At 58.8% G+C, this 26,989-nt stretch overlaps 2 protein-coding genes across 3 annotated transcripts; one reads left to right on the top strand and one right to left on the bottom strand.

The window, feature by feature from the left end:
- Positions 1 to 170: 170 nt before the first annotated feature.
- PCSK7 (proprotein convertase subtilisin/kexin type 7) lies at positions 171 to 17,583 on the bottom strand. Its single transcript, XM_069876391.1, has 16 exons — positions 17,458 to 17,583; positions 15,320 to 15,778; positions 14,765 to 14,899; positions 14,220 to 14,385; positions 12,653 to 12,743; positions 11,974 to 12,028; positions 10,150 to 10,288; positions 9,542 to 9,642; positions 6,429 to 6,596; positions 5,293 to 5,400; positions 4,260 to 4,362; positions 2,552 to 2,708; positions 2,326 to 2,420; positions 2,067 to 2,160; positions 1,647 to 1,764; positions 171 to 1,507 (listed from the first exon to the last, which is right to left on the bottom strand). The coding sequence occupies exons 2-16, from the start codon at positions 15,764 to 15,766 to the stop codon at positions 1,100 to 1,102; spliced, it is 2,385 nt and encodes a 794-aa protein (XP_069732492.1). The 5' UTR covers positions 15,767 to 15,778; positions 17,458 to 17,583; the 3' UTR covers positions 171 to 1,099.
- A 135-nt stretch (positions 17,584 to 17,718) lies between these two features.
- RNF214 (ring finger protein 214) lies at positions 17,719 to 26,125 on the top strand. Of its 2 annotated transcripts, none has more exons than XM_069876393.1 (15): positions 17,719 to 17,860; positions 18,770 to 18,974; positions 19,175 to 19,234; positions 19,459 to 19,599; positions 20,045 to 20,184; positions 20,940 to 21,008; positions 21,800 to 21,896; positions 22,125 to 22,213; positions 22,489 to 22,579; positions 22,948 to 23,046; positions 23,327 to 23,703; positions 24,471 to 24,606; positions 24,803 to 24,910; positions 25,242 to 25,337; positions 25,871 to 26,125. In XM_069876393.1, exons 1-15 carry the CDS (start codon positions 17,775 to 17,777, stop codon positions 25,934 to 25,936), a joined length of 1,860 nt encoding a protein of 619 aa, XP_069732494.1. In that variant the 5' UTR covers positions 17,719 to 17,774; the 3' UTR covers positions 25,937 to 26,125. The 2 variants fall into 2 exon arrangements, with proteins under 2 accessions (XP_069732494.1, XP_069732493.1); XM_069876392.1 differs by having other exon boundaries at positions 22,477 to 22,579.
- The last annotated feature ends 864 nt before the right edge of the window (positions 26,126 to 26,989 follow it).

The raw sequence follows: 26,989 nt of genomic DNA, 5'->3' as shown, positions 1-26,989 counted from the left end.
TCCTTGCTCCTTCCAACCACTTTGGCTCAACCCTCGTTATCCTGGCTCCCCGGGGAGCAGGACAGGGATGGCTGTGAGGATACCCCTGGCTCAGGGAGGTGCTGGGCGGCTCCTGTTTTCTACAGCGCTCCTGGGAGGGCAGCGGAGCAACGGAGGATCGGGGAGAGGAGGCTTTTTAAGACTTTATTTGGAAAGCTACACAAAAGGGCTTTGCTGATTTAAAAAAAACAAACCCCAGCTTTAAAAAAATAAACCAAGGGACCCAGGGACATAGGAAGAAGCCAACCCTGAGCCGCTGCCAGAGCAACTCAGCCTCCCCTTTCGCAGCGCAAAGGGCCTCGTCCCTCCCGGGCACTGAGCACAAACCGAGGCCCCGGCGAGTGGCAGGGAGGGCGACCAGAGAAGCTTAAGCTGCCACGGTACCCATGGTGAGCTTGTGCCACCACCACAGGGACAACCCCGATCTGCCCCTCGGAGCAGGATGGGTGAGAAATCCTTGCTGCCTCCCCACCGGCGCGGGACAGGAGGAGGCAGTGGGGTCAGAGCGCAGAGAAGAGCGAGCAAGCGCCGGGGGCGGATGGGGAGAACAGCTCCCTGCTTCTAAGCTGGGTCCAACTGGTGGGAGCCAGCCAGCTCGCAGCCCCGCAGGGCAGAAATGACAGTGCTGGGGGGGTCCCTGCCCGCAGAGGCAGCTGCCAGGGGCCTGGCCGCCTCTTCCAGGCTTGCTCTGCAGAACCTGGGGACAGAAGGACACCTCTTCCCTGCACTGCAAGGCTGTGGCGTGCAGGGGACTCCGGGTGTAGCTCCACCACGCTCCCAGGAGGCATCGGCGTGCACCTTGTGCCACGCAAACAGAAGCCCCGAGCGCCGCTGCAGGGCAGGCTCCGCTAGAAACAGGTTTAAGGCTTGCGTTGCTTTCCAGAGCAAGGGAAAGGGAAGCTCCCCTTCCGCTGCCAGCCCTCTTTCTCCTTGTTTCCGAGCCGCTTCCAACTCCACGTTCTGCAAGGACACAGTGGCAATGGTCCTGGTGGCTCAGAAGTCCGTGCTGCCCGTGCTGGGAAGGCCGTACCGAGTGGGAGGGACGCAGCCCCACACCCTGCTAGCACGGCTGCTGCTCCCTGTCCTCTGAGAGGAGCTCGGCCGTCGCCTCCCGGCCCAGGTACTCTGCTCTGGCAGGGGCTGCCTCCTGGAAGCTCCCAGCTCTGCCACTGCTGGGAAGTTTGGGGTGGGTGGGAGTCCAGGACCCTTCCTCGTCCTCCTCCTGGGCAGTTTCTGAGCACTCACACTGCATCTCGACATCCTCAATGTCCTTCTCGTGGTAGAGCGGCACAGACTCCATCTCCAGGCCGTTCTCCAGGGCTCTGTGTTTCCCTCCCTGCTGGTACCACTTGCAGGCGGCGGAGCCGTTGCAGGTCAGGTCGATCCCCATGTTGTTCCTGGTCAGGCAAACCTCCAGCATGTAGTAGAACGTCCAGAACACAGCGAAGCATCCCAACAGCAGGAGGGTCTACGGAGGAGGAAACCCCTTGAGAAACCAAGCTCTTGAGCACCCCACAGCCCTGCCGCTGCTCATCAGAGACGACACAGCGCCAGGAGGAGCAGCCACACAGGTTCCCACTCCTCCAGAGGACTCCAGGCCCACTTACCTTCAAGGTGTTGGCCGTGATGGTGTAGGTCTGCTCCTCAGGGATCTCCAGCCCTGGAGGGCAGGGCAGGGAGAAGTCGCTGCGCAGGTACTGCCCACTCATGGCTTCCTCCAGCAGCCTGGGGACAGAGCACCCTGTGAGGGTCCCACAGGCAGCGTTGGGGACCCAAGTGCTGACAAAGGGTCCAAAGCAGCCTTTCCCACCACCGAGGGCTGCCCTCCTGGGTCAACCCCAGCCAACGGAGCTGTTCCGTACAGCCCACGCTGCTCCAGCCGAGCTCCCCCGGCTCAGAGAGCTCTGACAATCACAGAATCATGGAATGGTGTGTGTTGGAAGGGACCTCAAAGCCCATCCGTCTCACAATGTCCCTGAGCCCTCTATGTCCTGTCTCCCCGCTGAGACAAGGATGTAGTGTCCTACCTGCGCCGTTCCTTCATCTCTGCTGGGGACCAGGAAGAGCCGTACAGGATCAGCTGCCACTGCTTCAAGGTCCCAGGCCTCAGGCTCTCATCTCCTGGGGAACAAACAGGTTGGACCAGCAGGGAAGTCTCCCACCCAGCTGGGTGGCAGCACAGGAGCTAAGGTGCAGCTGCCCAGGTGTTGAGCCGGCAGCTCCCTGGGACGTGGCACGGAGCTGCTGCCACCGCCTCATGAGGGATCCCTGCAAGGCAGGACTCACCGATGTCCCTGATGACCAGTCTGTACGTGCCATGCGCTTCCTCACCCCAGCACCGGACGGTGGAGAAGGTCCAGTCGGCGAAGCCATTGGGGTCCCTGCCAAAGGGTGAGGAGAAACAACCCATGAGAGTGTCACGTAAACCAAGACAGGGCTGGACATGAGCCGTGGCTCTCCTGCCCGTCCCGCCCTGTGGGAGCCTCCACACCCTGTTCCCCTCAGTGCTTACGAGTCCATGCTCCTGGTGGTCCCTATCAAGGACATCATGCCACTGGGGCAGAAAAGCCTGATCTCCAGGTTGCCGCGGCGGGGGTGGGTTACGGTGACGGTGACTGCCACGTGCTCCAGGGTTCTCATGCCGGAGAGCTCCAGGTTGGTGGTGGTGACTGGGAAAGGGAAGGCAGCGTTTGCTGAGGGTGGTGGTCACGATGGAGTCCCCGCTTCCAGCCGGCCCTGCGGGGCTGCTGCGGCGCTTAACGGGACACGCGCGCTGTCTCTGCGTCCTCCGAGCTCCCCTCTGTCTCTGTGACCACGAGCTCCCCGATTCCCAACTGCCCCCAGCCCTGACTCACAGCTTATGGGCTCAGGAGCCCACCCAAGAGCACTTCAGCCACTGCATTAATACCTCATCCTCCAGCAAATCCTATCTGCGCTGGATTTGTACCAGCTTCTGGCAGCCCCGCAGCCTGCTTTGAACACACGGTTACACAGGAGCCAGGTTTGGAAAGAGGACTGGGATGAGAACCCTGGTGTCCAGGCTCCCTGATCCTAATCTCCAACCTTTCACAGCTCCATGGATGCTCAGAGCCCCAGAACTGCTAATTATAGCACAGGAAACCCTGGCACACTCCGGAAAGGACTTCAGCTCCTGGCAGCCCAGTGCGGGCGGGTGTTCCCTGGGCTCTACGAAGAGGGGGAGCAGGCACCCCAGGTCCAGGCAGCCAGCAGGGTGGCTGCACTCGTGGGACAGTGTGGGGAAAGGATTAACTCCGAGTCAGCCTGTGGTACCTGGGGTGCAGTCCTGGTACCTGGGGGACAGTTGTGTCCCCCACCACGCATTCCTCTTTGAATACTTCTCCAAAGTGCCAACCTCCTCTTGCTGCCAGCATTCGGCTCACGGCTCCTCTTAGGGCAGGAGGAGCTGCTTGACCACCCAGCCCTCTCCTGAGACGCAGAGGGGTCTAATCCTGCTGCCAGCCTGAGGAGCAGTGTCCCCTCTGTGGCCCCGAGGTGCCAGTACCTGGGCGCTGGCAGTGACAGGAGGGAGGGAGAACATGGGCCCAGCACCTGCCAGCATCTCCTCAGCCTGCAGCAAGGAGGGACAGGACCCCCTGCAAAGTGGGTGCCAGCCTGCTGAGCTCTAAGCTCTTTCCAGGGGAACCTCTATCCTTGGGAACAGGCTCTGGACACCGGGAGCTGCAGCGTGGGCAGCGAGGGACGCAGGGCCAGGATCCCGGGACAGGGAAGGGGACGATAGTCCAGCCTCGGTGTATGAAGCTGTGCCCAGGCCCTGCTGAGGGGCTGGGAAGGGCCTGGGGCCGAGCTCTGTGTCCCACTGGTAGCAGCCCAAGCAGCGGCTTGTTTCTGTGGACACAGGCTGGCCAAGTCGGGAGCTGGAGCATTACCTAAAATGGTCAAAGCCAGAGGAGCAGGTCTGGCTGCTGCCCAGCCTGGCCGTGCTCCCTAAAGCCCGTCTGGCTCCTCGAAGACATCAATCTAAGGGATGGAGTTATGGGGACGGGACCACAACAGCAGATTCCCCGGGGAAGGGCAGCTGAAAGGGAGAGGAAAAAGCCCAGGCAGCCCAACGCTTAACCCCTTTGTAGCTTCGCACAGCCCAGGGCTTGCCCTGCCAGGCTGCCAGCGTGCCCAGTGGGAACGGGCTGGATCCCTGGCCTCGCTGCGTACGAGCTCTCCCATGGCGCACCTGCTCTTACCATTCCAGGTGGCCTCCAGCTCCTGCGGGAGCAATGGGATGGTCCTGCCCTCCTTCAGCACGGGGCTCATGTACGAGGCGAGGTACGGGACAGACTCCCAGATCTGTCAGGGTTGAGGTGAGAGGATTCAGCATGAGGTTGCACCCTCCCGGCACACCTATCTCTCAGTCTCCCATCGCTCCTGCAAGCTGCTCCTTAGCTCCAAGGTGTCCGGAGCACACCTAAAGTGTGGATGTGGGCCCAGCGTGGGCCTCTCCCGATGCTGCTCTGAGGCACAGAAACCCAGGCAGCACACAGGGGCTGCTGCGGGACTGCAGGGCTGGAAAAGAGCACCTGCACGCTTGGGAATGGAAGGAGAGTGATTTCCTGTGGGCTGGAGGGGCCGATCGAGACTCAAGATTCCCCAGCTTTGCCTACATCTTTGTCACCACCTGAGAAGCTTCGAGATGTTACTTCAAATCATTCCATCTCGACCCCAGGGGCAGGAAACGCAGCAGAACCAGAAACCCTGCACACAAAGTAGCCTGAAAGCCACAGGGGACATTGCTGGTAACTGGCAGGGACCTGGCAGAGCTGCGTGGTGCTCTGCGCACAGGTGAGAACCCAGTGCCAGAGGGACGTGCCCCGGTCCCCGTGCGACTGAAGGCACAGGGAGGAAGAGATGGGGATGGCCCTGCCTTCTCTGCCGCTCCCTTGGCAGCACCGGGAGCTGCCGGCTGAGAACGCCCTGTTTCCTCAGGACACAACGTCCTCCTTGCAGCCCACAGGGTGGGGAGGAAGGTGCTGGGGCTGCTGTTGAAGCTCCCCACGCCATCAATCAGAGTTGTCGTCTCCCACCAGCGCAGGCTCTCGCCCATGGCTATATATAGTGCTGCGAGCGCCACAGCTCGCAGGCAGGTTTCAGGCGATGCCGAAAGCCTCATAACTTCATATCAAAAGCCACTTCATAGCGAGGGCCGGCGCGATGATGGCCCCGAATGGCAGCAGTGTCACCCCACGGCACAGGAACGCTGCTGCCAGGCTGGGGAGTTACCTTGGCTGCGTTAACCAGCCTCCAGGCGTTCAGCAAGCCGAAGCCGTGCTGATGGCTGTGGCTGAAACCGGCCTTGTTGACGTCCCACTTCGCGTGACGATCCTCGTACTGAAAAGAAACGCAGGGCGCTCTTGTTATCAAGGGGGACTCAAGTATTTCTGCAACCCTGGAGCAAAGGGAACTGGGCCCGAAGGCAAGGAGGCTCAGAAATATCACGCAGTAGTGGGGACACAAACCTTCATGGCCTTATTAGAAAGAAACAGGTTGACCTTTTCTTGAAACAAGTCCCAGGATTCCTGGCTCCTCAGAAAGGAAATCAAGCAGCACGAAAGGGCACAAATGCTTCAGCTCTGAAACATCCCAGCTGCTCCCTGCTCCCTAAGCCACAGCCTGTGGGACAGCAGAAGCCTTGGGGAGAAGAATCGAGTCCTTTACATCAACAAAAGCTGGGCCAGTAGAGACCTGGGTCCCATCACTTGGGGGGTTGTGGTACTCTGGCAACGCTGGCTTGCAGTTGTGGAAAAGGCCGCCCCGTGCCAAAGTGAGCAGAGCCTTAGCTGGACACGGATTCCTGCTCACCAGGGGCGGTGGAATAAGCCCTGTCCCTAAGCCAATGGGCAGCTCCAGCCAGCAAAGCTCCACAGCAAAGCTGCGCTGGAGTCGAGGCTGAGTGAAAGGAAGGGCTGTGTTTGCTGCTGAGCTCTCCGTTAGGTCTCTTTCCAAGAGCCTGACTCTCTGGAGAGCCTGAGGAAAGTGCACAGCAGGGCAGAGCTCCTTGCCTTCCCACTGCACGGGGTGGCACTGTGGAGATGTGTGCAGGGCTCTTGGGCTCTGCCAACCACCCAGCCATGCTCCTGGTGTCCCCGTGTGAGGCCCAGTGAGCCCCTGGAAAACCTGGGCGCTGCCAGATGGAGGCATTCCTGGAGCACATACCCCATTTATTATCACGGCAGAGGAAAATGCCTCAGACACATTCCTGGGAGGAACAAAAGATGGGGGGAAAACGCAATTCCTCTGCTGGGACACGGAGAGATTTATAGAGGGGCAGGCAGACATAAACAAGGATGAGCACAGCAGGACCTCGGCCACCCTGCAGTATCCACACAGGGTAGCAGGAGGAAGGAAGCGCCGCTCACCTTAGTGGCAGTGAAGACGATGATGTGCTGGACGTCTCGCCAGGTGAGGCACGGCCGCACCTGCAGCATCAGCGCGATCATCCCGGCTGCAAGAGGAGCGGCGGCTGACGTCCCGGTGTGGCCCTCGGTGCAGCCCGTGCCCTTCTGCAGATCCCAGTCTGTCGTCACCTTCCGAGAAAGAGAAGCCTCCTGTCAGGCCACTGTTTGCCACACTGGGGTAGCTGGGTTAGGTCCTTGAGCAATCGAGTGTCCACTCCCACTGCTCCCCTCACCCCTGCTCGCAGCTTTGGCCACAGAGGCTGGACCAGCTCTTGCAAGAAGCATCCAATTTCAGCCAGCACCCCTGGGGCCTCTGGAGGTGACAGCTCTTATACCTGCTCCCCTGGCATGGAGATCTGATGCTCAGGGAGAGGCACATAGCCCCAAACTCGCACACTGTGAATGATCTCCAGGCTATTCTGGATGCAGGCACAGAGCCCTGCTGCCTGAGGGCCAAAACACCATTATAAATGAGCTAATACTGCTGAAGAGCCGCTGCTCACAGGCACCTCAAGCTCTCCATAGAGTTCTGGGACACCCTGGCTTCTGGGACAACGCATCCCAGTTGAGGAGTGATAAGTGCAGCCAGGTTCCTTTGGAGAGGGAGAGAGGAATTGGGCCTGAACTAAGGAACTTCAGGAAAAACTCAAGGCAGTTACGGTTTGGGACCTTCCTCACTTCCACTGCTGACCACAGCGTCACTCCAGCACAGCTGGCGCTCCGCAGAGGGATCGCACGGGACTGTGCAGAGCACTCAGAGCCTCAGAGGAGGCATCAGGAGGTTCCCAAATTGTGCCCCTCACTGCACACCCTGCGCTCCCCATGGGCAGAGAGCCAGCACTGCCCAAAGCTGTTGGTTTTCTTGCCTTCTAAGCTCAACTCTGTAACATCTTGCCAGCTGTTACCACTCTAGCTTGTGTTCGGATGCTGCACGTCCTACAGAGAACACCCGGAGCAGTATAAACTTTCACTAGGAAACGCAGCCAGTGCCAGAAGCCGTATTAAATTCTTCCCATTAAGGAAACCACACAAAGTTTATAGCCTGGTAAAAGAAAATAACACCACAGATGGCTGCAGAGAAGTTAACTTCAACAGCACTGAGGTACAGCGGAAGGGCATTTAGGAGCAGATTATCCCCCAGAAACAGGGGCATGGAAGACTTAGCATGGTGTGGGCTCACTAAAGGAGCCATCACAGCACCGCAAAGAAACAGGACGGCTCTCTGGCACGTGCCCTGCTTAGGCTACGCGTGGCATCTTGTCCTGGCTCCCCACTGGAATTCCAGCATCCCATAAGGCCAGTATTTAAAAGGAACGGGTGTTTGAGAGGCTTGAGGGAAGCTGGACATCAACCACAAATCTGTAACGCCTGCAGAAAGCACAGCAGCGCCCTTGCTTGGCTGCTGCTTCCATTTCTCATGGTGCTAGCAGTTTCCAAACCAGCCTGGGACAACTGAAATTATTTCTGAAAGGAAAAATCAGCTCCATTCTGGGTTTTACCTTCCTTGCCAAGCTCCAGGCAGACTTTGCCAGGCTGTAGGTAGGGATGGATTCCTGCCTGGGCTCCGGAGTGCGAGAGGAGGTGGCTGAGGAACCCAGACACTCCCTGTTTGCTCGGTTTACTGGCACGTGGGGAAGCCAGTCTGACAAGCCTGCGTTCAGCTCCTCTCTGGCAGGCACAGCCACAGCTGCACATCCCCACTCCAGGAGCAGCTGGCACCACCCCACATCCCGCAAGATCCTCGAGCACGCAGCGCTGATGCTCATGCGGCACCAGGACTGTCTCATCTGCTTTGCCAGGGAAGAGGCTTTAGGAACTGCCCACCCGATGGGAGATCCTCCTGGTGCCTGCCAAGTCAGGGACAAGCCAACCCCAAAAAGTCTGGCCTGGGAGCTGGCAACGTTCACACCGAGCTGCCCCAAGGTGACCTGGGCTCTGCATTTCCTCTGGCACGGCAGGATGGGAACGGGCACAGCCACAGGGGCTGGTCAGCCTGACAGCCTCAGAACACACCAGCACTGAGGGAAGAGCGCGTTGGGTCAGGCCTGGGGCTGGTGAAAAAGGGCTCGGCTGCTTGGCTCGGGCAGAAAGGACATTTTGTTGACTAGAAGTCATTTTTTGGCAAAAATAAAAAAGGAAAAGCTGATAAAAATATTCTGAAAAATTCAGCTGGGAGACAAGCGTGTCAGAACAGAACAGGAGCTAGTGCCAAGTAGTTTAAAGAGCCTGATGCTGCTCACAGCCCTCTGTGCTCATCTGTGCTGCTGCATCCTTTCGGAGCAGAAGCTGCAGCCCCTGCAGAGCTGAGCCGCAGCCACCCCTGCCCCTGTCTCTTCAGGAGACAGGTGCTCTTCAGGGGCACCGTTCTCTCCACGGTGGCATGGGAGGGAATCTCACTCCGGGCTTCCTTGTTGCCACACAAAGCGGACACACACACTGCTGGGATGCAGCCTGTCTTCCGCCAGCTGTCCCTGCGGCTGAGCTCCCTGGATGACATTCCCAGAGACAAAGTGCAGAGGAATTTCTCATTGAATGGTTGGACTCTATGGTCCGGTGGGTCTCTTCCAACCTGGTTATTCTATGATTTTATGTTTGGTCACCCAAGCAGCCCCCATCCCAGCAGACGCCTGCCTGTGGGTCCCAGCAGCACGGAGCACAGAGATAAGGCAGCGTGGAGCACAGACATAAGGCAGCACAGTCACTCTCCCTCTTGGTTTGATGTCGCTGTGCTTGAGGTGACAAACCCAGCACACATGGGATCTGCGTTTGGGGCCAGGAACCCCATGTGCCTGCGAACACCCTTGCGGGGAGGGGGTCAGTGTGCTGTGAGTTACAGGCTGACAGACAGCGATGACACGGGAACAACCAGAAATAGGAACCTCCCTCTCAGAGCTCTATTTCTGGAGGACCTACATGAACAGCAAGTTCACTCCCCGCCTCCAAAGGAACCCAGCTACCAGCCCAAGGCGGGATGCAATCAGAAGGGACAGGGATTCATCCCTTCTCCGCTCTGGGCTGTTAAGCCCCACGGCCAGGAACACGTGGGGAAGATGTGTGCCTTGAGTGGTACTCACGATGCTCCTCATCATCTTGTCTCCACCGCTGAAGGTCACGGCTAGCATGGAGGCACACTCCTCGGCATAGAATGGCATGGAGCCTGTCTCGTCCACTGCGCCTGGGGAAAAGGAAAAGGCATGGACTGGATGAAGCCTCTTTTGCTCCAGCTGCTGCACTAGCGAGGCGACAAGCCCTGAGGATCCATCCTGCCAGCTCTGCTTTTCCACAGCCTGAGAGCTGAGCAGGGATACCAGACCAAAGCCTGTACCTTTCATGGCTGGAAGATCATAGAATACTTTGGATGGGAAGGACTTTAAAGCCCATCCAGTCCAACCTCCCTTGCTGGAGCAGGCGCATCTTTATCTCGATGAGGTTGCTCAGAGCTCCATCCAACCTGGCCTTAAATGTTTCCAGGGATGGGTTTTGTCTCTCAGCGACCTGTACCAGTGCCTCACCCCCTTCATTGTAAAGAAGCCCCACACACTTCACCAGACTGCCATGCTCATTCCAGAGGACAGATTCCTTTCCCATACTCCTGCTCTCCAGCTGGACAGGCTTTTCACTTTTGAAACCACCTCCTTTATCCATGCTGGGAAGGAACGAGACAGAAGATGCATGCCCTCACCTATCGTGACGGTGTAGATGGAGTTGGCGTATCCATCGTAGTTGCAGTTGTCGTTGTGCTGCCCGCCGTTGCCGCTGGCCACAACAAAGATGCTCCCAAAGCCCCGGCGCCCTGCTATCACGCCGTGCTGCAGGGCAGCCTGCGGAGAAGGAACTGGGCTGAGTCAGGAGGTATGGGTGGGTGAGCAGGCCCTTCCCCGCGGACACCAGTGGGCTGCTGGCACACGTGGCTGTGAGCCGTGAGGCAACGGGGCTCTCCCGGCCCTCGCAGCAGAGCTCGCTGCTGGCCCAGGCCCAGACGGATGCGAGCGCGTCTCATGAAGCAGGGAAGCGTTCGCCCTGCAGGCTCCTTGCAGGCACGGGATGTGCTGGAAAGCTCTGTCCCAGCAATCAAATTCTACACTCCAAGATTTCAACAACCTGCCCTGCCAAGTACTCAGGGTGACGGCGGGGCTGGCCACAACCCCTCTGGGCTGGCAGAGTCAAGGAGTCATGTCTGTTACAGCCCCACCAGACGCCGAGATTCCAGAGTGAGCGCGTTACACAGGCAGCAGTGTGAACAACATCTGGGAATGGCCTATCCATAGCTCACTAAAGGCTTTCCTGCAGGACCAAGGCTTTCCTGCTGACAGAGATTCCTCATGCGTGGCCGCTGCCCTTCTGAAAGGCCCCAGTCTTCATGTACGCTTGGGCTTTGCCTTCTCTGAGAAGCACAACTGCACCAGCCCCACTTGGGAAGCACATTTTCAAGTGTACAGACATCATTCCCACTGAGAGAATGCATAAGTGTCAGATGGACACGCAATAAAGCAGGTAAAGGCACACACTGCGTTGGCCAGAGCCCTCGGGATGCTCTGCTGTTGTAAAGCAAGTTTTCCTTGTGCTCCATGCCCCAGAGCTCTTTACAGCTCTCTCTGCATGCCGAAAGGGAATAAATTATCTGGCAGAAATGTAAACCCTTTGTCACAGAAGCACGGAATGGTTGGAAGGGACCTCAAAGCCCATCCAGTCCCACCCCTGCCATGGGCAGGGACACCTCCCACTGGATCAGGGGCTCCAAGCCCCATCCAACCTGGCCTTGAACCCCTCCAGGGATGGGGCAGCCACCCCTGCTCTGGGCAGCCTGGGCCAGGGTCTCCCCACCCTCACAGCAAAACATTTCTGCCTAAGAACTCTTCTCAACCTCCCCTCTTTCAGCTTAAAAAAATCTTCCTCATGAACCTATAGCTGTAACTGCTATAACAGTAACTGCTATCCCGTGGTTAGAAAAGTACAGCAAAGGGCTGCCAAGCAACAGAAATGAAGAAGAACCAGATCCCAGGAGTAAGGTAGCATCGGTTTTTGAGCCCCCTTGGCCCCGTGCATTGTGCAGTGCTCCTGCAGCACCGTGAGAACACCTCAACGGCCTAGGAAGCAGCAGCCTCAGCTCCGACACCATCCCCACAGCGGGCATCTGAGGGCACACTCCTTGCCTTGAGAACACCTTCAGCACCAGGAATGCTCGGTCTCCCTGCGTGAAGCGTCCCTTGGGTTGCAAAAGTCATCAAAACAAGACTACAGGTTGCGAAAGAGCATTTCCCTGCTGGGACAGGCCTCTCCCTGGGGAAGCTCACCTAATGCTGCCTGAATGCTGCCCTCCCGCAGCAGCGTCACCGCTCCCTGCCGCACGGCACATGCAAACGCCTCCGCTGGCCGCCGTGGAAGCAAACGAACGTGCGCTGTGCCACAACAACACCCCTCCTCGCCTGGCCAGGCAGGCAAAGCAACCACAAGCACCGGAGGGCCAGCCCAGGGGGTGATCCGTGCTGCTGGGACGGTTTGTTACCTTTCCCAGTTGATGGGGGCCATCCACGGTTTTTCCATCGTCATCTGGACCCCAGCTGCAATGAGAGACACCACGAGGTGACACAAGGAGTCACAGACAACATCTCTTCCTCCCATCACGGTGCAGCCACCAGCTACTCCCAGCACCACGACTGGGATTGGAAGGTGCTGTGCTTTCCCATCTACTGGGTTAGCCCCTCACTGCCGGGACATTGCTGTTGTGTTTGCCCTGTGCCCTTGGGTCAGATTCCAGTGGATGAAATGCTTGATTTTTATTTAGCAGCCAGCTTTTCAGACATTCCAGTCCCTGTCACGTGGCTCGGCCGGGGCCCACAAGCACAGTGGGGGGCACACAGCACCCTTCTGGCCTGCAGGATGTGCTGCAGCACCGTGCCTCGTGGCCGTGGGTGCCATACATGACCTGTGCCAGCTCTCCAGCGACAGAAATCCTGGTGTTACTGCTCACAGCAGTCACAGAGGGCACTGCCTTGTGTGCCTGGCTGCAAACCCCCTGAGACAGATCCACCACCTTGTCTCCAGCATGCTCCCAGGACCCAAAAAAGAGGTTCTGTAGCCACAGGAGAAGAGGAGCTGCTGTGAGGCTTCAGCCACGGCCTGTGAGCCCCATTCTCTGGCAGAGCAGAGCCTGTGGCCTGGTGCAGGGTCCCCTTGGTGCTCACCTGCAGCTGTAGATGTCATTGATCTGATAGTGCTTGTTGAAGGCGATGGCCTCCATGCTGTCGGTGAGGGGCCCATCCAGCACTCGGATGCCTGCAGGACAAAGCAAAAGGAACCGTGACCGACGTGGATCAAAGTGAGCTGTAAAAACAGCACAAACACATTCCACATCAGGTTCACACTGGGGACACTCACTCTCCCAGCCTGACAGAACCAGATCTCCCAGAGCTGCTACCCAGGGGCTGGATGCACGGGAAGGGCTGTAGGTGCACCCTCGCATACAGCTCCGCAACTTCTGGATGGAGATTTTTCTGCTAAGCGAGTCCTGCAGCCCTGCTGCCAGAACTGAGAGGAGGTGGGGACAGCAGCTGAACTCATCCCGTGTGCCCCCGAGCCCCCGTACCCAGGGGTTTCCTCACATCCCACCCTCAATCATCCCACTGCTTGGCAGGGCTAGGAGGAATTCCCTGGAGGAACTGCTTCCCCTTCCCAGCTACCCAAGACCCAGCCGTCACTTTGGGACGCAGACCTGCTTCCCTGCCGAGGGAAGGGCTCACAAGGCACAGGACACGCCAGCGACTGAGCTCAGACCAGGAGGGTGAGGCCACTGCTCTGACAAAGCCAAGCAGGGCTCAGTGCAGAGTTTCTGGTGACCCAAACCACTGATAATTACGGGATTGCATCACAGTTCACACTGGCAAAGGACGTTCCAAATGGAAACCCGGCATGCGTCTCAATTAAGGCAATTTATAAACAGCGCAACCACCCACCCACCCCTGCTCTTGCCTGACACGGCATTTGCGGCTTTTTACTGCGGCGTCTGAGCCGCTCGCGTGGGGATGCGGAGCAGCCCGGCTGGGGATGAGCTGGCTCTCCCTGCCCCGGCTGGCACCACGCTGGCTCCAGCACTTGCTGCCAGGCAGAGCTCGGTGCTGCCCCGCTGTGCTCACCCCACCAGGCACAGCTCCGCAGAATCAGAGTTGTTTGGGTTGGAAAGGATCTTTAAGATCATTGAGCCTAACCATAAACCTCACGCTACCAACTCCACCACTGAAACGTGGCCCTGAGCACCACAGCCACACAGCTTTTACGCCCCTGCCCGGCACAGAGGTCTCGCCTGCCTCTGTGAAGGAGCATGAGAGCTCTGAGACAGCTGTGGCCACAGCAGCCCGATCCCTGGCTTTGCAGAGGAGAGATGTGCAGCCAGACCTTTGTTCTCCATCCATCTCCACGGGGCAGACCTGGGAGAAAGGATTGGGAGAGCACAGGGGATTGGGAATCATTTGCTTCCCCAGTGCTGCAGTGGGGCAGGCACGTGGTTGCATGCTGGCTTAGGCTGTGTGGCACGGACACGTGCCTCCGGAAAGCCCCGTGTAGGTGGTGTGCTGGGAAAGCTCTGGAAAAGCTGTTGCAGCACACACCTATCCCGCTCTGGAGAAGTGGCTCCTCCAGAGGGGAGCTCGGGCAGACGCGGTTCCTCCCCGTGACTGACCAACCAGCCAGAGCACGGCACCTGCTGACTCAGAGCGGGAGCTGAGTCAAGCCAGGCACGAGCACACACGCACGTACCTGCGATGCGGCTCCCGTAGGCAACTCCCACCGTGCAGAAGCTGTTGTTCGGCACAGCAGCGATCTCCCCGGCGCAGCGCGTCCCGTGGTGGTTGCCGTTCTCCTCGTCGGGGTGAGGCATAGGGTCGGGATCGTTGGAATTCAAGTCATAGCTGCCTTCTGGGCTCTGGAAACAGACCCAGGGTCAGGACTCGGGGTTCTGCTCTCCTCAGTTTGGGAAAAGCAGGATTTGAGAGCACTCTATGCAGGCTGAAACATATTGTAGGAGTCATGGGAGCTTAGAGGCTGCTTCCACATAGGGCTGCAGCTCAACACTGCTGCGGGAAAGGGACCAACAGAGGCAGCTTCAGCAGCTGCTGTGGGTCAGAGGGAGCAGCCCTTGCAGCTCAGCAGCCCAAAGACTTGCAACCCCACAATGCGAGCGCAGAATCTCCCAGGGAAAGCTTCGCCGCTAGCACCTCCGGCCCTAGCCAAGCTCCTGCTGCGTTGCTTTTCCCAGCCTCCAGCCTTCCCTCGCTCCTTCCCACCACGAAGCCGGCACTCACGTAGTTTGGCTGAATGTCTTTGATGGTGTGCTCCACGCCATCATCCACCACCACCACCGTCACACCGCGCCCCGTCACGTTCCGCTCCCAGACGCCTGTGACGTTGATGTCCTTGCCAGGGCTCTTGCGGTTGTTCTAAGCACCGGAAAGGACAGCAAGAGGGGAGAGGGAAAGCGGACGACCGGGTCAGCTGTGAGGAAAGGGACTCCTGAACTTTTCGAGTGTGCCGGTGTGGGGCTGGGGTCGGGCAGGGGGAGTCACAGGAGGTTTGTTTGATGGGAACAGTGAGGAAAACTCGTGAAGTAGAGTGCTCGGTGCTGCAGGGACACTGCGCTCCAGCCAAAATCCCTCTGCCCATCCCAGTGCCACTGGAGCAGGAAGAGCTGCAAGAGCCACCTCCTCCCATTATCACAGCGGGCAGGGCGAGCTCTCAGCGTGCTTCCTTCTTGCCACAAGGCCGGAAGGCGACTGCTTTTCCTGCTGTGTGACAGCTCGCTCGTGACCACACAAACAGCCCGAGCCCTCTGGCGTGACTGGAGCCAGAAAACCACTCACCAGATGCCACTGCTGGGGGTATTTGGGATCGTTAAAGTGCAGGCTGCGTTTGGAGCGCTTCAGAAGCTTCTGTTCCGAGTGCCACCGCACGCTGTCGTGCTGTGCAAACAAAGCGTCCACCGTCCTCCTTATTGCTTCGGGCTCGCTTGCCCCCAGGCCCTCGGGCCGGTAGGCGAAGAGGTAATGGCCCTTCAGCTCCCCGACGCGGCCCATGTTCACCAGCCCAGCAGTCCGTGCCAGCTCCTCTGCTCGCTGCTCCAGCTCCTCCTCGGGTGCCTGCAGGCTCACAGCCCACGTCAGCTTCCCGTGCCGGCCGTCAGTGCCAGGAGAATGCTCCCCTGAAGCGACGGGGATCCAGGCGGCGCTCAGCCAAAGGCACGTGTGGATACACAGTGTGGCCTCCATCCCTGCGCTCCATAGCGGCACCCTCGGCTTCCAATGCGGCATCAGACAGGCAGGCTGCGAACAGCGGAGAAGAAAGCTGCTGAGAACCCTTTCTGACCCAGAAAAGGGCCGCCACGGCCTCACCCTAGGGTCCCACAGAACCCCATGGATCCTGGTGGAACACGCTAGTCCCTGGGCTTGCAGCCAGCCCCTCCGACACAACAAAAATCCACTTACAGGGGAACCAGGAAGCTTCCAGGCAAGGTGGCTCCTTCCCAGTGGCACAGCACGGCGAGGCCGCGCCCAGGCAGGGCAGGGATCGATCCCAGCGGCTGCCCCGCCTGCCAGGATGGTGGCCCCGGGCTGGAGCACACCTCGCTGCTGGCTGGCAGAGGGGAAGCCGCTTCCTCCTCTTGCTGCGGCCCAGCAGAGAAACAAACATCACGAGAAAAGCCGCAGGGCGCCCGCAGCCAACAGCCAGTTCTTCTTCTGGGCGAGCTGCACCAAGCCCATTCCTGCTCCATGACTGCGGGATTTCACCCAGCGAGGGTTGGAATCCCCACGGAGTCCCTGCTCCGCAAGCCGCAGCGCTTCAAGGGAAAGAAGCGCCTCCTGAAATCCTGCTCCGTTTCCCACGCCTTTGCACCGCCCGGAGCTCGACACGCCCTGGCAGTTTCCCGTTAGTGACTGTCCCAGCTGCTTTCTGCCCTCGATTGCCCTCGCAGCCCTGAACCCACTCACCAGCCGTGGTTCGGGCTCGACGCCAGACCCCAGGCTCTCACACTAAGACCGGGACTCTGGTTGCCTCCAGACCAGAGAGCTGCACCTCCAGAGAGCGACTGAGCCCTGCAGCATCAGGGAGGGCCGATCGGCCACGGCCTTGGCCCGGAGCCAGAGTCCTGGGGCCAAAGCTCAAGGACCATGCAGGCAACGCAGCTGCCACCGGGGCAGGACAAGTGGCTGCCCCCAGCTCCTGGCCCCTGCCCACCCTCTCCCCACGGCTCCAAGGGCAGGACAGGGGGATATTGGGGCAGGACAGGGGACTCCTCCGGCTCCTGGAGCAGGACAGGCAGCTCTCCCTGGCTCCCCTCAGCTCTCGGAGAAGGATAGAGGGATCCTGGGGCAGAACAGGCAGCTCTCCCTGGCTCCTCTCTGCTCTCGGGGCAGGATAGGGGGATCCTGGAGCAGGACAGGCAGCTCTCCCTGGCTCCCCTCGGCTCTCAGGGCAGGATAGGGGGATCCTGGAGCAGAACAGGCAGCTCTCCCTGGCTCCCCTCGGCTCTCGGGGCAGGACAGGGGGATCCTGGGGCAGGACAGGCAGCTCTCCCTGGCTCCCCTCGGCTCTCGGGGCAGGACAGGGGGATGCTGGAGCAGGACAGGCGGCTGCCCCCAGCTCCCGGTGCAGGAGGCTCTCCCCGGCTCCCCAGGGGCAGGGCTGCCCACTCCCCGCGGCTCTTGGCTCCCGCTCGCCTGCTCCCCACGACCCCTCCCGGCTCCGAGGACAGAACAGGCACTTCCTCCCGGCTCCCGGAACAGCCCTGCCGGCTCCTCTCGGCTCCTGGGGCAGGCCCGGTGGCTCCCCCGGGCTCCTTACCGCAGCCCTCCCGCGCCCCACCGTGACCCCGGCCGAGCCAACCCCCCTCGGGGTGCCGGTACGAAAGCAACGACGAAAGCAACCAGTGCGGGGTCCCCGTAGCGAGCGGGGCCGCAGGCAGCGCCCGGGGACCCGACCCCCTCTCCCCCCCGCCGCTCACCGGGCCCGGGCCGCCGCCGCTGCCGGAAGCGCGGTCGCTGACGCTTACGTCACTTCCGCCCGCGGATGTCGCTCGAGTCCTCCACGCTCTAGGCGGCGCCGGCGCGCCGGAGAGACGCTCTGCGCCGCGGACGCGGAAGTCTCGTCACTTCCGCCCTCAGCGGGGACGCTCTGCGCCGCGATTTCCGCGTCGCTTCCGGGCGCGGGGACCACGGCGGGTCCTCCCGGCCGCAGGGGGGCGCTCGGTGCCGCGGGCGCCGGAAGTGGCGGGGCCCGCGCCGCCCCGGCCGCTCCGCTCCCCGCCGGGCACCGGCACCCATGGCGCTGGAGCAGGCGCAGGACGAGGGCCCCGCTGCCAGCACCGGGCCCCCGCGCCTCTGCGAGCCGGGGACCGCGCCCCCAGGGTGGGTGGGAGCCGGGGGAGAGGGGAGGGAGCGGGGAGGGAGAAGGGAGGGAGCGGGGGGGGAGAGGGGATGGAGAAGGGAGGGAGAGGGGAGGGAGAAAGGAGAGAGAGGGGATGGAGAAGGGATGGAGAAGGGAGGGAGAGTGGATGGGGAAGGGAGGGAGAAGGGAGGAAGAGGGGATGGAGAAGGGAAGGAGAAGGGAAGGAGCGGGGAGGGAGAGGGGATGGAAAGGGGATGGAGAAGGGAGGGAGAAGGGAATGGAGAAGGGAAGGAGAAGGGAAGGAGAGGGGATGGAGCAGGGATGGTGTGTGAAGGGAATGAGGATGGAGTAGGAATAGGAAGGAGGTTGGACTAGGAATGTAGAGGGAATGGAGCTGGGAGGGGCTGGGAAGGGAGGGAATGGAGCAGGGAGAGAGAGGGAATGGAGGAGGCTGGGAGCAGGGAGGGAGTGAGAATGGAGAGGGGCTGGTGCCAGGAGGGAGGGGGGTTGGACTAGGAATGGAGCGGGAATGGAGCGGGGAGGGACTAGGGAGGGAGGGGGAATGGAGGGGGGAGGGAACAGGAATGGAGCAAGGAGGGAGCAGGGATGGAGCGGGAAGGGAGCAAGGGTGGAGCAGAGAAGGGGGTTGGACTAGGAATGGAGCAGGCAGGGAGGGGAAATGGAGCAAGAGGCAACAGGGACAGAACAGAGAGGGAGAAGGAATGGAGAGAGCAGGGAACAAGGAAGGAGTGGGGTGGGAGCAGTAAGGAAGAGGGAGTATAGGGGGGAGGGAGCAGGAGTGGAATGAGGATTGAGTGGGAGGAAGTGGGAATGGGAAGGGGATAGAGCAGGAGTGAGGATGGAGAGGGGCAGGAGCATGGGTGGAAGGGGGATAGAGCAGGAATGACCCAATTGTTTGTTCTTTGTAGCGGGAACAGCCTGTCTGCCCCAGAGAGCCCTGGCGAGGTGGCACTGGACGGCACCAGTGGAGAAGCTGAACACACAGCTGGGTCTGAGCAGGATCCGGCAGCGCCCGGTGGCGACGGGGAACCCGGGTCTGGGAGCCTGGATGCGGTGGAGGAGCCTGAGGCGGAGGCAGCCCCCGCCCGGCCCTCACAGAACATTGCGGTGCAGGTGGGTGGGAGCGGCTGGGGCAGCGCAGAGGCGGCTGCTGGCCCTGGTTGGGTGATTTTGGTGCTCCTGGAGCCAAGGGATGGAATGAGGGTGGGTTGGGAAGGGGGCAGGTGGGATCTGGGGGCAGCCAGGCTGCTGCCGCGTTGCTGTGGGTCTGGCTGCTCGGGGAGGGGTCTGACAGCAATCGTCTCCCTTTGCAGACTGACTTCAAGACAAACGACGTGGATGTGAACACTGATCAGGATATCGAGAAGAATTTGGTGGGTATCAGAGCCCCGTGATCGTGCTGGCTGCAGCTTCGGGCAGTTCCTCCCTTCATCTTTCCTGATCTAGGGCTTGGGATGTGGAAGCCACATAACTGAATCCTGACTGTAAACCCTGGCACCTGCCAGGCTCCCAGATGCTGCTGAGCTTCCCGGCCCCCGTCCAGGCTCTCCTCACTCTGAGGGGAAGCTTTTCTCTAAATTTCCACTCTCTGCTGCAGGACAAAATGATGTCTGAGAGGGCGTTGCTGAAGGAGCGTTACCAGGAGGTGCTGGACAAACAGCGGCAAGTGGAGAACCAGCTGCAGGTGCAACTCAAGCAGCTCCAGCAGCGGAGGGAAGAGGAGATGAAGAACCACCAGGTACTTGCCTTTGTGCACGTCTGCTCCTGCTGGTGATCTTGTAGTGTCTCTTCAACAGGCACAGTGTTTTTTTCCGGATCAGAAGTGGTGTAAAGTAGGGAGAATTGGCTTTGTGAGATTATTTAGGATTCTGTGGTAGCTCACCTTGGGAAAAAAGGAGCTGTCAGTGGCTGCTGGGCAAATTTAAACCCAAACAGAACTCTCCAGCCCTTAAAATCCTTCTAAAGTGGCAGGAGAACCTGTGGTTTAGACCCTCTGTCTGTCTGTCCCCTGGATTTCCTCACCGTAACTGCTCTGTGTCCTGCCTGGGTCTGCTAGAAAGAAAGATGTGACTCGTGCGATCTCATAATCTCTGTTCAATGGATCTAAAATCATAGCGGATTTGGAACCAAACTCGTTCCTTGGGATATTGGCTCTTTAATTGTGTGATTCTTGTTTTCCCCAGGAGATCCTGAAAGCCATTCAGGATGTTACAATCAAGCGAGAAGAGACAAAGAAGAAGATGGAGAAAGAAAAGAAGGAATTCCTGCAGAAAGAGCAGGATCTGAAGGCAGAGATTGAGAAACTCTGCGAGAAAGGCAGAAGGTATTAGCATGGAAGAGAAAGTGTGTGCTTTTGGGGTGGAAAAGCTGTCGCTTAACCCTGATCTATTCCTGATCAAGCAAAAGAGGATCACTTTAAATGCTTTGGAAGTGTGTTGGCCAGCGTTTTAGGAGAGACCTGTGCGATTTTGGATGGATCTGCTGTGGACAGAGCAGCTTTTGCGTACGGAAGATACCAAAGTGGATGTCAGGGTGGAAGGTTATGGCTTTGGCTGTTAGGGGTGCGGGTGGGCAGCGCTCTGTGTGCTGCCCTCTCCAAGAATCCAGAGGAATGTCACTGGATTTGGGGCTGGGGGGGTCTAACGCAAGCGAGGGGCTTGCATTGTGAACATCTGAAGGTTACATTGATGGTGAATTTGTGCTTTTATGCAGCCGTTCAGTCCTGTTGTAGAGGTCAGGGCGTTCTCAGCCTGAGGGCTTGGCGATGTTTTTTGGATACAGCTTTAGCAATGGTTCCGAGTGCTCATCCCTGTTCCTCTGGAGTGGAGGGTTGCTGGTGGTGCGGCACGGCTCCCTGCGGTGGGTTCTGGTTCTGTGCCACAGCCTTTGTGCAGTGCCATGATACAGCAAAATGTTTGCTCTGAGGGATGTGAGTGATCACTTTCCAGCATTTATGGGATGGTGCAGCCATCGGTGCTGTGCTGTTGGGTACATCTGTGCCTCTGGGCCGGCAGTGCTAGCAGCTGAGCGGCAACTCTTTCACCAGAGGGGACTCCATCTCCTTTTTCCCCTGTGCAGGTTGCTGAAAGAGCAAGAGGAGAAGGAAAACAAGATTGCATCTTTGATCGCCGAGCAGTCTGATGAAAAGTAAGGCTTTTCTCTGTTACCAGGTTAACTGCTGCTGGATATGCTTTTCCTTCCAGCAATCTTGCCTCGGAGTGGGTCTGGTGGGGTAGGCCAGAGGGTGGTTACGAGTGGTTACACGCTCTGAGGTTTTAACTCTTCTTCCAGCAGGCTGGTGCCTGGGCTCTGAATTAAATCCTCTTTGATCCTGGGCACAGGCAGGCTCATATAGACTTGTGACATAGAGATCCTACAAGATTAGGATTTACACTCAGTGGATTGACTTGGCTTGTAGCTTCTGCCTCAAGCTGAATTTCACCTGCCCAGAATGAGGACAAGCCCGTTTCCCTGTCTGTCTCTGAACTCTGGCTCGCTGAGGTGTTCTGTAGCTGGGCAGAGAAGCTCCAGATCCAGGCAGAGATGCTCACGTAGCACAGATGGAAAGGGCCAGCATTAAACGTCTCCAGGGTCAGAGTGGTGTAGTTAGGTTGCTTCCTAGTTTGGACCCGTGTGCCCTTCCCTGGAATTGGACTGAATTTTTCTGAGGGGAAGCCCCTTCTCCTTGTTTTCCCCAACGTGTTTGCACGTAAGTTGTTTGCGTGCTCCAGCACAGCTCGCTCCTGGGACATTGACTTGTGCAGCCCTTGGAAATGTGGCTGCAGTCGTGGTCTGGAAGCTGTCGCTCTTCCCCGGTTCCAGCCCATCCAGAGCTACGAGGATCGATGGGTTTTGTGGGAGTTTGTTAGTTCTGCTGTTCCATTCCATGCCGGTGCTTGAGCCTAAGCAGGCTCATCCCATTCTCTTTCTGTCTGCAGGCAGCTGTGGGAGATGGAGCTGGATAAACTGAAGAACCAGCACAATGAAATCAACAGGAACATTCTTGAGGAGACAGAGCGGGCCTGGAAAGCGGAGGTTTGTGGATAACTTCTTACCTGGGAAGCAGTTGTTGATGATTACGTGACGTTAGGAGCAGCTGATGTTGAGGCTGCGTCCCCCTCTTTGTGGGACAAAAGAAGAGAGAAACAGAAATTGGTTTGTCAAGACTCATTAGCTTGGGTGCTTAGGGAAGTGACTGCAATCTGGGAGTGAGAAACAAGGGAGCACAAGAGCTGCTCTCCATGTGGGGCCCCTCTCTGCTAGATCCTGTCCCTGGAGAGCCGGAAGGAGCTGCTGGTGTTGAAACTAGAGGAAGCGGAAAAAGAAGCAGAGCTGCACCTCACCTACCTCAAGTGAGTCTGTGCAGACGGTGGGGTAAATCCGGTCTCCATGCATGCCCATCTCCTCTTCCTCTCCTGATCCTGGGGGTTTGACTGAAGCAGTTTGAGGTGTCTTCTGCCACGTGCTGTCCCCTTGTGGTTCCTCTCCTGGTGCAAGCCTTTCTTCCCACCTAGCTGGAGCAGAGCAGCCCTGGTTGGGAAGGGCTGGCGTGCGGGTCGCTCGTGGCTTCCACTTTGCTGCTGGTGAGAGCACAGTTGCAAGTGGGAAAGTTTAGTTGTGCTTACAGGTCTGCACCACCCACGCTGGAGACGATGAGACCGAAGCAGGAGTGGGAGATGAGGCTGAACAGGATACGAATGACCAAGGAAAGTGTCCGAGTAAGTTCCTGCTGGCTCCCAGCCTAACTGAGCAGTCCTTTGCATTGACACTACTTCCCATGCTTAGTTTCATCCCTCTTTGGGAGAGGACTAAGAGCCAGGAAAAGCCATGCTCAAAAAAGCAGGGCACCTGCTGAGATCTCGGGCTCATTCTTCAGATTCACGCATTGGGTTAGTCGCAGAGGCAGTCACTCTGTTTCTCCCTCTGGATCCTTCTTCATTCTCTCTGCTGTGGAGCCAAACCGTGCTGCTTTAGGGCCTGCAGCCATTCTGGAGCTGAGAAAGCTCTGTTCGGGCTGGGGAATGTGCCTAAACTTCCTCAGGCAGAGCCTTTGGTTAGCGTGTCCGTTACCTTTCCTCTCGCCTAGGATCAGTTCAACGACCACATCCAGATGGTGAGAAACGGAGCAAAGTTGAGCAGCCTCCCACAGATCCCGACCCCGACGCTGCCGCCTCCGCCCTCCGAAGTGAGTGCCACTCCAGCCCCTCCCGATGCTGTGGGGAGGCTGCTGCTGCGCCCTGGGGACAGCGGTGCCGGGTGGGATTGTCTTTCCTGGAGCCTTGGCCTGTCTGGGCGCTCCTGCTGCCCGGCTGAAGGATGGGAAGGGCCTTTCCCTGGCTGTGAGGCTGCCAGTGCTTGCAATTCAGCTCCCATCCTGCCTGGATGGGGAGGAGGGCGCTGGGCTCAGCTTTCAGGTGGGCTTATTCTAACCAGCCTTTTCTTCTCCCCTTCTTTTTCTTCCTCAGACAGATTTCATGCTGACGGCATTCCAGCCCAACCCATCCCTTACTCCCAGGCTCCCGTTTCCCATCGGACCAGTTCCCGTTCCCATGGTCATGCCGAGCGCTGATCCCCGGGCGCTCTCCTTTCCTCTCCTGAACCCTGCGATCTCCAGGCCCAACCAGCCTTCCCCGCCGCTGCCCGCTTCCCAAGGAAGAAACAGCCCGGTAGTGGCATCGCTTATTGGCACGCACAGCCCTCACATGACTCCTGCCGCCCCCATCCCTCCTCCGCCGGGCCTGGGAGGAGTTAACGTCACTCCAGAGTTTCAGAGGCTGCAGCCGGCTGATAAGCTGGAGAGGCTGCTGGAGAAGTTGTTGACTCGGTTTCCCCAGTGCAACAAGTAAGTGTCTCATGGGTTCAAAGAATGGTTTGGGTTGGAAGGGACCTCAAAGCCCACCCAGTTCCAACCCTCCCGCTGGATCAGGGGCTCCAAGCCCCATCCAACCTGGCCTTGAACCCCTCCAGGGATGGGGCAGCCACCCCTGCTCTGGGCAACCTGGACCAGGGTCTCCCCACCCTCACAGCAAAACATTTCTCCCCAAGTTCTCGTCTTGATCTCCCCTCTTTCAGCTTAAAGCCATTCCCCCTTGTCCTGTCCCTGCCCTCCCTGATCAAGAGCCCCTCCCCAGCTTTCCTGGAGCCCCTTTCAGTGCTGGAAGCTGCTGCGAGGTCTCCCTGGAGCCTTCTCCAGGTTGAACAACCCCGACTCTCTCAGCCTGTGTTGCATTGTCCTTCCCAGAGAGTGAAGACTGGTGTGGGGGGTGTGTGCTGGGCTGAGGGGAAGGGGAGTCCTCTTGGCATCTGTGGGATTTTGAGGAGATGAGGGAGGCCTGGAGGTGAGGGATGAAGGCCTAGTGCTCTCTGTCACGTTCCCATAGCACTGGGAGTGAAAAACTTTTGGAGCTTTCTCTAGTGGACAGCCTGTGCCCTGCCTGTAGGCGAGTCCTCCAGCCTTCGTGCTGCATTCTGTGTGTGTCTCACTCCAGCTGGACTTTCCCACTCTTTCCCTGGTGCTTTGGGGACAGAAACTCAGCGAGGGCAGACGCTTTGGAGCACGTACTCCCAGGCCACGGCATGGGAGCCCTTATCCGGCTGCTCTTCCCGCAGGGCACAGCTCACCAACATCCTGCAGCAGATCAAGACCGCTCGGAGGACCATGAAGGGTCTGACCATGGAGGAGCTGAACCAGCTGGTGGCGGCCAAGCTGGCGGAGCAGCAGGAGCGGGCAGCGGCCGGGGCCCAGGTGAGGGGGGAGAGCGGCGGGGGCTGCTGGGAATCGAGCCTGGGTAGCAGCGAGGAGCCGCGCCTGCTCTCGGGTTCCTCTGGGTTCCCCTTTCTGCTGGCTGCAGCGTATCTCTTGGGAGCTGTGTTCCCAGGGCTGGCTCGGGATAACTCATCTGTCCTTTCCTTCTGGGATTTTCTGACGTGTCTTGCCACAGCCTCTCGGTCGAATCAGGGCGCCCATGTTCTCGGCTCCGCTGCCTCAGATCAGCACACCCATGTTCCTGCCCCCGGCCCAGGTGGCTTATCCCGGAACAGCGTCACACGTAAGAGACGTGGGCTTGACCGGGGCACTTCGCCATCCCAGGGAACGTGGAGGGAGGGAGCCCTTTGAGTGGGGGCTGATAGGATGAGCTGGTGAAGCTGGGATCTCTTGCTTGGGCTGATGAGGTAGAAGGGAAGAGTTTAGGGTATGGGTCCTTTGTGCTTCACCTTGGGGAAGTGGGGAACAGCTGTAAGAGGCTTGAATATCGTGTGATGGCTGTGGGCAGAGGGAGGAATGGGGCCTGGCTGCCGCTGGCAGGATGAGGGGCTCAAATATGTGAGATGCAATGAGATCTCTTGACTTTGCGCGTCTCCTTTCCATGCTCAACCCAGACCCCGGCTGCCTGTAAGCTGTGTTTGATGTGCCAGAAGCTCGTGCAGCCCGGTGACCTTCACCCCATGGCCTGCTCACACGTGCTGCACAAGGAGGTGAGTGTGCTCACGACTCGGCTGGAAGAGGGGAGATTGAGATGAGATCTTGGGGAGAAATGTTCTCCTGGGAGGGTGGGGAGGCCCTGGCCCTTGTTGCCCCATCCCTGGAGGTGTTCAAGGCCGGGTTGGATGGAGCCTTCTGCTTCCCTGGAGCAGGGCAGTCTGCGAGGATCTGGAATATAGGGTGAGGGAGAGAACTGCTGCCTTTGTCTTGGTGCCTGGCCTTGTGGGTCTGTGCACTGGAGCTCTTGGGAAGAGGGGGAGGCTCATCCTGCAGAGCTGGTGGTGCTTCACCCCTCATCCCAATGGCTCTGGGGCCTCCAGCAGCGGCTGAGGACATGGAAAGCCAAATATTCAACCTGCTATGCTGAGGAAGGCTCCCTTGTGGCCACCGTTTCGTGGAGGCTGTTTCTAAGGAGCCAAAGAAACACCAGCGCCCTTGCCAGCCCTGTTCTGGAGCAGCAACGCCACGCTGTGCTCACGGTGCCTCTGGGCTGTGTTGGTGGCTCCTGACTTTCTCTCTCTTCCAGTGCATCAAATTCTGGGCACAAACCAACACCAATGACACTTGTCCCTTCTGTCCGAGTCTCAAATGATGACGGCTGCTCAAACGAAGCGGTTCCGGGGCCGAAGTTGCTGTGAATAGACAGGATCAGTTCTAAGATTTCTACAGCTCTATATTTATACGACCCTGTATACACATGTACATTTTTATTATATAGGTAAGGTGTGTATAGAAAGTCTGTATACATACAAATTCATAAATAAAGTGTGTATATTATGCAGTGATTTGGTGCTGCTCCCCATTCCTTAGTTTGCAGCCTTGCTGCCTTCCTTTGGAATAAGCAGTGAAGCGTAACCTTGGCTGCTGGAGCTGCCTCTTCTCGTGGTGCTCCCAGCAGCTCCTTCTCTGGTGCCAGAGCTCCTGGCAGCTCCGCCGAACCGGTCCCCTGCCTCCTACCTCCCGCAGCAGCTCCCCAGGAATAAGCTGGAGATGAGGAGTGGGCTTTTTTGTGGTCTTTTTTTAATGTAATAATAATTTACTGTGTTAACATTCATTGTTCTTACATAGACGATAGGTTACAGAGTACTGGAGTCTACAGCGACCTGTCCCCTCCCACGGGACTCGGCTCCGCACGCGCCGTTACCGCTGTTCCCTGCCGTAACTCTGGGCCCTGGGGAGGGACTGCTCGGATTCGGCTGCGCTGCAGCTCGGGAAAACCAACCTGGTGCAGTTCCTTCTCTCCTGTACGCTCTCCTCAAGCACGGGCTGAGGCACCAACCCTTCCTCCGTGGATCGCGGTGGGATGACGAGGTGCTCAGCACCGCTGAAAACCTCACGCTTATTCTGTAGGATTTCTTTCCCTCTAATTTGCAGCCTGCAGCACAGGTTCCGTGCCGCAGTCTCAATCCTCCTGCATGCACGCGCACGCTCGCCGGCGTGTTTTAAGGCAGTGGTCCACAACGGAGTCTCTGGGATCCTGGGGAGGGTCCTGGGCAGGCACGAGGGTGTGGAAGTGTGGGCTGCGAGGGCATCGGGTTCCCCGCAGTGGGACCGCTGGACGCCTGCAGTTCAGGGCGCGGGAACTGGATGCCAATCCAAGCGCGCTAGCGGCAAAGCGGGACGGTGTTAGGGGGGCGTTGGATGA

This window comes from Phaenicophaeus curvirostris, chromosome 25, assembly GCF_032191515.1.
Source record: "Phaenicophaeus curvirostris isolate KB17595 chromosome 25, BPBGC_Pcur_1.0, whole genome shotgun sequence".
Taxonomy (NCBI): domain Eukaryota; kingdom Metazoa; phylum Chordata; class Aves; order Cuculiformes; family Cuculidae; genus Phaenicophaeus; species Phaenicophaeus curvirostris.
The sequence above is the reverse complement of the archived record's forward strand: the minus strand, read 5'-3'. Positions and strand labels throughout refer to the sequence as shown.

Coding starts and splice junctions, on each gene's coding strand:
- PCSK7 (XM_069876391.1), bottom strand. CDS start 15,766: ATGCCGCATTGGAAGCCGAGGGTGCCGCTATGGAGCGCAGGGATGGAG. Junction 12,744..14,219: donor CTACGGGAGCCGCATCGCAG/GTACGTGCGTGT, acceptor TTTGTCCTGCAG/GCATCCGAGTGCTGGATGGG. Junction 2,161..2,325: donor ACTGGTCATCAGGGACATCG/GTGAGTCCTGCC, acceptor TTTGTTCCCCAG/GAGATGAGAGCCTGAGGCCT.
- RNF214 (XM_069876392.1), top strand. CDS start 17,775: ATGGCGCTGGAGCAGGCGCAGGACGAGGGCCCCGCTGCCAGCACCGGG. Junction 20,185..20,939: donor CTCTGCGAGAAAGGCAGAAG/GTATTAGCATGG, acceptor TCCCCTGTGCAG/GTTGCTGAAAGAGCAAGAGG. Junction 25,338..25,870: donor CACACGTGCTGCACAAGGAG/GTGAGTGTGCTC, acceptor TCTCTCTTCCAG/TGCATCAAATTCTGGGCACA.